The sequence below is a fragment of the Clinocottus analis genome, unplaced genomic scaffold (assembly GCF_023055335.1).
Source record: "Clinocottus analis isolate CAN_PGR_092001 unplaced genomic scaffold, fCliAna1.0.p SCAF_41, whole genome shotgun sequence".
NCBI classification, from domain to species: domain Eukaryota; kingdom Metazoa; phylum Chordata; class Actinopteri; order Perciformes; family Cottidae; genus Clinocottus; species Clinocottus analis.
Genome location: NW_027176165.1, coordinates 220817 through 232172, shown reverse-complemented (window position 1 = coordinate 232172; position 11356 = coordinate 220817). Strand labels below are relative to the sequence as shown.

The window sequence follows — 11356 nt, the reverse complement described above, 5'->3', positions numbered from 1 at the left end:
GGTGGTGATGACCTTCAGGTAGTGACGACCTTCAGGTGGTGATGACCTTCAGGTAGTGATGACCTTCAGGTAGTGACGACCTTTAGGTGGTGATAACCTTCAGGTGCTGATAACCTTCAGGTAGTGATGACCTTTAGGTAGTGATGACCTTCAGGTAGTGATAACCTTTAGGTGGTGATGACCTTCAGGTGGTGATGACCTTCAGGTAGTGATGACCTTTAGGTAGTGATGACCTTCAGGTAGTGATAACCTTTAGGTGGTGATAACCTTCAGGTAGTGATGACCTTCAGGTGGTGATGACCTTCAGGTAGTGACGACCTTCAGGTGGTGATGACCTTCAGGTAGTGATGACCTTCAGGTAGTGACGACCTTTAGGTGGTGATAACCTTCAGGTGCTGATAACCTTCAGGTAGTGATGACCTTTAGGTAGTGATGACCTTCAGGTAGTGATAACCTTTAGGTGGTGATGACCTTCAGGTGCTGATAACCTTCAGGTAGTGATGACCTTTAGGTAGTGATGACCTTTAGGTAGTGATAACCTTTAGGTGGTGATAACCTTCAGGTAGTGATGACCTTTAGGTGGTGATAACCTTCAGGTAGTGATAACCTTTAGGTGGTGATAACCTTCAGGTAGTGATGACCTTCAGGTGGTGATGACCTTCAGGTAGTGACGACCTTCAGGTGGTGATGACCTTCAGGTAGTGATGACCTTCAGGTAGTGACGACCTTTAGGTGGTGATAACCTTCAGGTGCTGATAACCTTCAGGTAGTGATGACCTTTAGGTAGTGATGACCTTCAGGTAGTGATAACCTTTAGGTGGTGATGACCTTCAGGTGCTGATAACCTTCAGGTAGTGATGACCTTTAGGTAGTGATGACCTTCAGGTAGTGATAACCTTTAGGTGGTGATAACCTTCAGGTAGTGATGACCTTTAGGTGGTGATAACCTTCAGGTAGTGATAACCTTTAGGTGGTGATGACCTTCAGGTGGTGATGACCTTCAGGTGGTGATAACCTTCAGGTGCTGATGACCTTTAGGTAGTGATGACCTTTAGGGAGTGATGACCTTTAGGTGGTGATGACCTTTAGGTGGTGATGACCTTTAGGTGGTGATGACCTTTAGGTGGTGATGACCTTCAGGTGGTGATGACCTTCAGCCAACACGTCACCACTTCCTGCTCAGCGGCGTCTCTGCGGTTCTTACCTTTCACGTCTTCGTCCTCCACCGTGGTGTTGCTGCTGTCTGAGGATTCCTGGAGATCAGAGACAGACTGTCAGCTGCAGCTCAAACGTCACCACGCACACACATCTGAACACGCGCGACGACACACACCACACACAACTCCTGCACGCGTCAGAAGAGGAAGCGCAGCAGCGCGTCGGCGTGTTTTAATGTTTAACACATCAAGACACACAAACACAGACACACAAACACAGACTCAACTCATAAAACGGTGCCAAGCGAGGACAAAAACACCATCCAAGCTCTGGGAATGTGAAGTCAGACCATGCTACTAACACACAAACACACAGACACACAGACACACAAACACACAGACACACAGACACACAGACACACAGACACACAAACCCACAAACACACAGACCCATCGCTCATGATTCCACTGGGTGAAATATTTGACTTTTTTTTTTACCCTTGACCTGAAACTATTTTGCTCTTCTTCCCCTCCAGGAGGAGCTGCCCCTGCTTCATTCTCACTGTGTGTGTGTGTGTGTGTGTGTGTGTGTGTGTGTGTGTGTGTGTGTCTCTGGTTGAAAGATTAAATGAACCTAAATTCCCCTGCATGAGCAGAAGGGTTGAGAGACTCGCTGACCTCATTAGAAACACACACACAGTGTCACACACACACACAGTGTCACACACACAGGGTCACACACACACACACACTGCGTCACGCACACGCAGGGTCACGCACACACAGGGTCACACACACACAGGGTCACACACACACACAGGGTCACACACACACGGCGTCACACACACACAGCGTCACACACACACGGCGTCACACACACACAGCGTCACACACACACAGCGTCACACACACACAGCGTCACGCACACACAGGGTCACACACACAGCATCACACACACAGCGTCACACACACACAGCGTCACACACACACAGGGTCACACACACACAGCGTCACGCACACACACAGCGTCACACACACACAGGGTCACACACACACAGCGTCACACACACACAGGGTCACACACACACAGCGTCACACACACACGGTGTCACGCACACACACAGCGTCACACACACACAGCGTCACACACACACACAGCGTCACACACACAGTGTCACACACACACAGGGTCACACACACACGGCGTCACACACACACGGTGTCACGCACACACACAGCGTCACACACACACAGCGTCACACACACACACAGCATCACACACACACAGCGTCACACACACACAGGGTCACACACACACGGTGTCACGCACACACACAGCGTCACACACACACAGGGTCACACACACACAGGGTCACACACTCACGGCGTCACGCACACACACAGGGTCACACACACACACAGCGTCACACACACAGCGTCACACACACACAGGGTCACACACACACAGGGTCACACACACACAGGGTCACACACACACAGGGTCACACACACACACAGCACAAAGGTTTTATAGCCTTCTGAAGAGCAGCTGGTGACCTGAGGAGAAGTGTGTGTGTGTGTGTGTGTGTGTATTAAAAAACATCATTGGAGGTGTGCAGTATTTCCTGGACAGACTCGGCATTATGGGAACACAACAAGTCAAAACTGGATAATAATCACATGTTCAAACCGAGCAAACAAAGTGAACCCGTGTTTTACAAGAGTGAGCGGCTCTAAAGCTGCATGGAGCGCACACACACACACACACACACACACACACACACACACACACACACACACACACACACACACACACACACACACACACACACACACACACACACACACACACACACACACACACACACACACACACACACACACACACACGCACAGTACTTGGTGAGACCGAGGAGGAAGAGGTCTTACTGCAGTCATGTGGGTTCATGCACATCTTCTAAACACAAACAGACAAACTGGAGCGACAACATGTGAGTTAAGTGATGCCACCAAAAAACAATGAGGACAATATATATGTATATATATATATATATATATATATATATATATATATATATATATATATATATGTATATATATATATATATATATATATATATGTATATATATATATATATATATATATATATATATATATATATATATATGTATATATATATATATATATATCTGTTGAAAGATCTTTGTTTGTGTTGTGAACATAAACTCAAAGCAGAAGGAAGGCAGACGAGGAAGAAGCGACCGCGAGGTGTCGAGCTGTCTGAACTGGTCAAAGAGGAACTGACCCATCACCACTCGATCCCTTCATGTTAGGAAGCAATGCATGCCACCGTAATCTCAAGCAACACACACACACACACACACACATTAATGTGTGCGCATTCGCATTAGTCAGTCGATGCTCACACAGATGCATAACGAAAAGAAGGAGGAGAGGAGGAAGAGGAGGAAAATGGCAAAGAGGACCAGGAGTAGGTCAGGACTGGAAATGATGCACATGTACCTTCGTCCTGTCCACTGGATTATGGATGACGGTTGTCTGAGGTTCCTGGAGGTAGAGGAGGAGGAAGAGGAGGAGAGATGGAGAAAAATGGAGTAAATGAGAGAAAGGAAAGAAAGAAAAGATTGTGACATCAAAACTGAGGGATTACGTGTTTAAAAAAACAGAGACAGAGGACAAAGACGCTGATATCAATGTTGGATGAAGAGAAGTGCTCGTTAAGGTTGACGAAAGGAGAAGCATCCTCAGAGCTGGAGGGCGGATGAGCTGATGAACCGCGATGTGGAGTCAGAGTGTCTCCATGAGCACGTCAGTACACACACACACACACACACACACACACACACACACACACACACACACACACACACAGTGGAGGGAAAGGGGCAGCGTTGAGGTTCAAAACGGTGACATTTTGTAACCCAACGTGTTCTGGTGTGCGTGCATTACTCTAAATGACCGTCAATGACCCAAATGATGCAAATATGTCCAGTCTCAACATAAGTTTATGTAAAAAATTAGGAGAAAATCCGCCGGTTAATGTTTTACAAACGCGCTCTGACGTAGATGAGCAGGAGCTGCGCCGTGTGACGAGGCACTGGGACGAGAACGAGTCCTCGAGTCCTCAACGCCGTCGCATCAGGATGCCTCTCCTGAAGAAATGCGACAGTGGCTGTTATTTAGTTCGGGCCGTGTGCACGTGACGCCGCTGAAGCTAAAGCTAAAGCTAGCTTCCACTTGCAGCACAGCACTACATGTTCTCTTCCTTGCATGCAGCGTTGCGGTTACTTCAGTCCAGTGAGCACGCTCTGCTGTGCCACCTTCAGGTCTCAGCACATTTCAGTGGCTCCTCTCAAACACTGGAACTTGACCTTAGTGGCCTTCAAAGTCCACGCCGTCTCTTTCTCGTCTCCTTGACCCTCCGGCGCCGCCTGCTATGCCTCAGAGGGGAGATGCATTACAACATTTCTCTGCAGCGCTCCTCAGTCTGCTGGGAACAGACCAGCAGCAGCACCCGTGCTCCTCGCAGGAAGTGACACCCCTGCCATGACTAAACACCAGCTTTCTCCCCGACGATGTGATGGCGGTGTTGTCGTGGCAACCGTCGCCCGGGGCAACGGGCGCCGGGGCGGCTACTCGGGGCTGGACGCCGAGTGAGAGCAGAACGGAGGAGCGAGGGGAGGGTCACCTCGTTACCGTCGCCCACAGGACCCGCCCCCAGGACCCGCCCCCAGGACCCGACCCCAGGACCCGCCCCCCAGGACCCGACCCCAGGACCCGCCCCCAGGTCAGGAGACGCGGGTCCAGTGACCCGGGAGCTCTGAGGCGAAGCAGCTGATGGAGCAGAAACGCTGGCGAGCTCGAGGCCCTGGCAGCGGCGTGTAGATCACAGGCTTCCTCCCGCGCTGCGTTCCCCTCAAGCAGCGGCGTGAGGAGGCCTCTGCTGCTGCACTCGCACGCACACCAACTCCCCTGGAAGAGTTTTCAGTCTGTCCATCACGTCTGCAGAGAGGAGGCGGGCGAGCATCACACACACACACACACACACACACACACACACACACACACACACAGACACACACAGACAACAGGACAACTGTCATGTTGCCCTCCCTGACTGACAGCAGGGGGCGGGTTCTAATCACTATGTCAAGCCGAGGCAGCTGCTGGACACACACCATGAACAGGTACACACACACACACACACCATGAACAGGTACACACACACACACACACACACCATGAACAGGTACACACACACACACACACACACACCATGAACAGGTACACACACACACACACACACCATGAACAGGTACACACACACACACACACACACCATGAACAGGTACACACACACACACACACACACCATGAACAGGTAACACACACACACACACACCATAAACAGGTAACACACACACACACACACACCATAAACAGGTAACACACACACACACACACCATGAACAGGTAACACACACACACACACACCATGAACAGGTACACACACACACACACACACCATGAACAGGTAACACACACACACACACACACCATGAACAGGTAACACACACACACACACACACCATGAACAGGTAACACACACACACACACACACACACACCATGAACAGGTAACACACACACAGCATGAACAGGTAACACACACACACACACACACACACACACACACACACACCATGAACAGGTAACACACACACACACCTGCAGCTGAAATGATTTGATTTCATGAAGACTTTACGGGCTCTCGATGAGAACTCATTGAATATATTTCTTTGTGTATTTCTGTGTGTTGGAGGATTTGTTTGACTGGATTCACAAAGTGTTGAATGGCTGTTCTGATCGTTTTGGTTTATTATTATATTCTCTATTTTTCACTCATTTACCGGCTTGTTTTTGTGTCTTTTCTTTTCCTATTTTTCTGTTTTAGAAACAGTTAAATAAAATATTAAGTATAAAAAAAGAAGACCAATCTTTAAGAAAGTTTACAATAAAACACGTGTATGATATATTGTGAACACGTTCGATCTATTCAGCATTATACACATTCTGATAAAGCATTATAACAGTTTAAAATGACTTAAACGGTCAAATAACGTAATATTTTATAACTGCTTGTCAGGCGCTGCATTAGAAGTCGCAGACATCGTTTTATAATGCATTACAATGTGATTCATTAAAGCCAATCAAAAGATTAAAGTTAATTTCACGGTTAAATAATTAGATTTAATGATATTTTCATTTTTTCTTCCACGGGGAACTTTGTTTCTTTGCAAACGGAAGAAGGATGACGGTCAAGTCTTCTGACAGGAAACTGGGTCATTAAAAGCAGAGAACAAAGAAATGAAGCATCATGGTCATCGTGACGTCTGCAGACGCTGAGCACGAGGCGCTGTGTCGTCTTCAAGCCTCTGCAGGTGGATCCTCTCAGCGGCTGTGAGCAGCGACACCTGGAAGCTGCAGCGTGATGTGCTTTTAAATATTCAGCGTTCAGCACGTTTATGAGCTTACTCGTGCAGAAGCAGCAGTCATTGCTTGTTGGGTCACTAACGGATTCACACTCGATGATGCGTTTTAATAAAAGAAATGAGGGGAAGGAGGAATAGTTGTGTTAGTTCCTGACCTTCCACCCACATGAAACATGTCCAACACAAGATGAGCAGCACAAACAGCCGGGGGCCCGATGCCGAGTGAACCTGCGTCTCTGGCTCCTGGCCGGTCCTCCCAGCTGTGAGGGAACAGACCTTCCTTCAATAGAGCTGATGTGCCAGAAGTGGAGCGTGCACATGAGCAAGTTCAGCCAAACGTCACTGAAGCTCACCCCCTCGACCAATGAGGAGGGTTCATCTGGGAAATCAGCCGGTGCGCTACTCTGCTGCAAGGAAGAAACCTGAGGAGCCTTTAGTGGAACCGCCTCTGTGCAGAGGAACACAGGAAGCACCAAAGTGTCACTGAGGGCTCCATGTCAACCCGCCCCAGCGTCACAGCATCCCCCTGCAGCGCAGACACCAGCTGCAACACCTGAAGATCAACCACGACCGGCGAGAGGGGCCCAGACCTGAGAGGTGTCGGGCTGAGGTGAAGTGGACACACAGACGCAGGTGAAGGCGTGTGAGCAGGTACATACCAGAGCATGAGAGGGGGCGCTCCCTTTGGGGCTGGTGACGATGCTGTTTTTGGTGCTGTTTGTCTGCGGCTGTGCAGGAGGGACGAGAGGAAGGGAGGACACACAACAGAAAGTGTTAACAGCACAAAGTGGGTCTGTGAGTGTGTGTCCATGCACGTGTGTGTCCATGCATGTGTGTGTCCTGCGCCTTTCACTCAGTTTGTGACACCAAGACTTTGTTTTATTGTGATTTTTGTTGCAGATTCTGATTCTTTAGGTCCTAATCTTTTCAAAAAGGTGTCTTATTGACGCTCCAGGAGGCTTTTTGGGGGAATCTGGCTCACTTTAAAAGTGATTTGTTTTGCAGGTATACATTTTCAGACTTTGCGGAACAAAGACATACAATAAACACAAGTATTGTAATTAATGTGGGTTCTTCAGACGACTCAAACAGAGAACAGGTCTGGAGTCAAACTGGTTCCACAGTCTTCACCGGGTTGAGCTCTACTTTTAGTTTGCAAAGGGCCTGTAGAGGAATATTAAGAGAAGGAAGAAAGCAGCACAGACTAAAGGGTGACTTTAATACTTCTCTCCTGAGACTGGTCTGTAATTGAGAGGTAACATGAGGATGACATCATGACGCTGTCACCGCCGACGTCAGCTACGTTTGAACTGTGTGTTGTTGTTTTTTACCACTTTATGAGCTTTAAGGATTAAATGCAATCAATCACCAGAAGAAACTTACACCTTTCACGAGAAAATGAAGCTTGATAAAGGTCTTTACTGACAGTTTATGGTAGAATGAAACGTTTTGAATCTCTGACGCCTGCGTTAAGCACAGACTTTGTTTCAGGCATCTAAAAAAACAAAGAGAGAGGAAGAGGAAGAGGAAGAGAGCGTGAACATCAGCACACACACAAGTGCAAAGAGACAACACACAAATATAAGTTGGAGTAAACAGACAATAAGCTGACATAAAGACACACAAACAACAAGTGAACTGTCTCTCTCTCTCTCTCTCACACACACACACACACACACACACACACACACACACACACACACACACACACACAGTCTCTCATGAAGGAAACGTATTCTCATCTCAAGAAGCAGCGGGTGAGACGTGAAGCTCATTCGGCTCTGAGCGTTTGTGGTGAGGAGACTCTTCACGTTCCTGGATGTGTTTCAGAAACACGACGACAGAAGAGATGAGGAAGGTTCTCAGGAGGAGACTGTCAGCGTCCAGAAGGAAACATCTGCACCTTCTGCTGCTTGTCCACATGGGAGGCTTGAAGGGTCCAGATGAGATCACACACTTAATGATGTTGATCAAAAAAAAGGAAAAAGGTGTCGTGTAAAAGTCTCACAAGCAGTTCTTCAGGTGGCCAAAGAAAAAGAAGAGGGGGAGAGACGAAGGAGGAAAGAAAAGAGACGCACCGAGGGAAGAGGAAGGAGGGAAGAGGGGAGGGGGGGAAGGAAGAGGAAGGAGGGAAGAAGGAGGGAAGAGGAAGGAGGAAAGAGGGAAGAGGGGGGAGGAAGGAGGGAAGAAGAAGGAGGAAAGAGGAAGGAGGAAAGAGGGAAAAGGATGGAGGGAAGAGAGAGGAGGGAGGAGGGAAGAGGGAAAAGGAATCAGGGAAGAGGAAGGAGGGAAGAGGAAGGAGGGAAGAGAGAGGAGGGTAAAGAGAGGAGGGAAAAGGGAAGAGGAAGGAGGGAAGAGGAGTCCCTCAGGGCAGACCAAAACGAACGAGTTAACCTTTTGACCCACAGCGGTTTGATCACCGGACTGTTGTCAGTCGTGGCTTCCTGGTTGCACTTCCTGGTTGCACTTCCTGGTTGCACTTCCTGGTTGCACTTCCTGGTTGCGCTTAGCAGCGCAGCATTTCATGTTTTTCACAGGATCTGGTTGGTGCCAACGGTTCATTTCAAGTATTAAATGAGACGTGTGGAATCATTGTTTGTAATAATATCGTTTTGTGTGAAACTTTAAGGGTTGTTTAAATAAAACATGCTTTTCAATCGCGCCGCGTGGTTTCAGCATTCAGAGGGTGACGGGTCAGATCACCTTTCACTCTGTCACGAGTCTTGCTGTTTGGAGTCTCGTCCTCGCGCTGGTCTCCGTTTCATTTGCCGTGTGAATGAAGTGCGTTGCTGTCGTCAGAGCTCAGCGCTACAGCACCAGCGAGTGTGCCTCCATCTTCCCACGTTTCTACTGCCTTTGTTCTGCTTGAAGATGGTCTTGAAAGCCCGCAGACGGCAGCGCTGCCTCCTAAAGCGGCCGCTGACAGAACTGGAGCAGAATCCCTGGAGTAACTCTGATGGAGCTGAAACCTCCTGCTGAAGGCTTCGCAGGGCGCGCGGCTCCTTCCTGGCGTTTGACTTCCTGCATGTGCAGTTATGAGTTTATCCATCGCTGTCTCTGTCCCTGTGTACCATTTTAATAACTCAGTGGACTGAAGGAGACTCCGTAGATAGAGGGAAGGCCGAGGGAAGGCGGGAAAAAAACAAGTGCAGCAGTGAAGTGGAGAAAGAAAAGAAAGGAGTGACTGCAAATGCATAAATCGCATGCTCACCATGTACTGGACAGTAGAGCTGGACTTGCGTTTCTGTCCACAGGCCATGGATGGATGGACGGATGGATGGACGGATGGATGGATGGATGGACGGATGGATGGATGGATGGACGGATGGACGGATGGATGGATGGATGGATGGATGGATGGATGGATGGATGGACGGATGGATGGATGGATGGACGGATGGATGGATGGACGGATGGATGGATGGATTCATTGACAGATGGATGGACGGCAGAAGAAGATAAAGTCACCAACGACAATACAAAAAGTGAAGGGACCGTTATGGAGCACAAAGACTTTGTGAGTCTCCAACAAAACGCTGGAGACGTTAGATCAGAAAGGACAAAGAGGAGGACGAGTATTTACGAAAGAGGAAAAGCGAAAGTGAAAAAAGAGCGGTGGTTGAAGTGGAAGAGGACGTGAGACGAAGAGCCACTGGTCGTCTGCCGATGACGAAGGTTTGGGGCAAGATGGAGGAAACAGAACTGCAGGACGAGGAAGTGCTGAATGTTGTCTGTGAGAACATGGACGCGCTCCTCAGGAGCTCACTTCAAGTTCAGATCCACTTCTAGAGGTGTTGCACGTAACATTCATACAGCAACATGAGCAGGAGGAGCAGGAGGAGGAGCAGGAGGAGCAGGAGGAGCAGGAGGAGGAGGTCAGAGTCGCCAAAAGGACATGTGGCGGGAAGAAACACGAGAAGAGGGAGGGACGGCAGCGACTGAAGGAGACGCCGTTCAAAATGGTTTGGGGCAAGTGTGTGGGGAGCTTGTTGCTAGGCAACGAGTGCGGCGCATTGGAAGTAAGCGTCTATTTCTGTCGTCTGAGTTTCCAGGTCCAGACCGGCAGCTATTCCTGGAGCCGGAGCCACATTCTGACTGAACCGACTTAGGAAGGAGAACGGGGAAGGAGGGGCCATGTGCTCACACACACACACACACACACACACACACACACACACACACACACACACACACACACACACGCGCAGGCACTCACGCTTACACACATCTTGATGTGCAGGCATGCTTACAGCCCCCCTCCCATCCTCACCCATATTACACACACACACACACACACTTTCGTTCTCTTTTCAAACTAAACAATGTGTTATATTCACACACACACACACACACACACAGCGAGTGTGCACGTACATGCTCTTCTCGACATGATGTGCGATGAGAAGCAAACGCTTCCTTTTGCACGTACTCGGTGTTCTGAGCGCCGCCACACGCCATCGTGCACACACGAGACACGCTCATGGAAGCTGTGTGTGGGACGTGTTGCTGTGTGTGTGTGTGTGTGTGTGTGTGTGTGTGTGTGTGTGTGTGAGAGCGTGGGATGGTGAGAGATCTTCATTAAAAGATGAACTGTAACATGGGGGTTAAAGACCAGATGGGGTGAGCGTGGAATAGGAGGCAGAGAAAGAGGGACGAGGAAGGAGGGATGAGGAGGCAGAGGAGGAG

At 49.0% G+C, this 11356-nt stretch overlaps 1 protein-coding gene across 13 annotated transcripts in view; it reads right to left on the bottom strand.

The window, feature by feature from the left end:
* Positions 1-11356, bottom strand: part of camk2b1 (calcium/calmodulin-dependent protein kinase (CaM kinase) II beta 1) — a 61739-nt gene that overhangs the window by 12829 nt on the left and 37554 nt on the right. For 6 of the 13 annotated variants that reach the window (XM_068598869.1, XM_068598878.1, XM_068598870.1 and 3 more), the window contains 3 exons: positions 7330-7398; positions 3682-3726; positions 1205-1253 (listed from right to left, as the gene is read on the bottom strand). In XM_068598869.1, coding sequence (XP_068454970.1) covers positions 1205-1253; positions 3682-3726; positions 7330-7398 — 163 coding nt within the window. Of the gene's footprint in view, positions 1-1204; positions 1254-3681; positions 3727-7329; positions 7399-9881; positions 9915-11356 lie in introns of all 13 variants that reach the window. The other 7 variants (XM_068598867.1, XM_068598868.1, XM_068598876.1 and 4 more) reach the window with 2 other exon arrangements.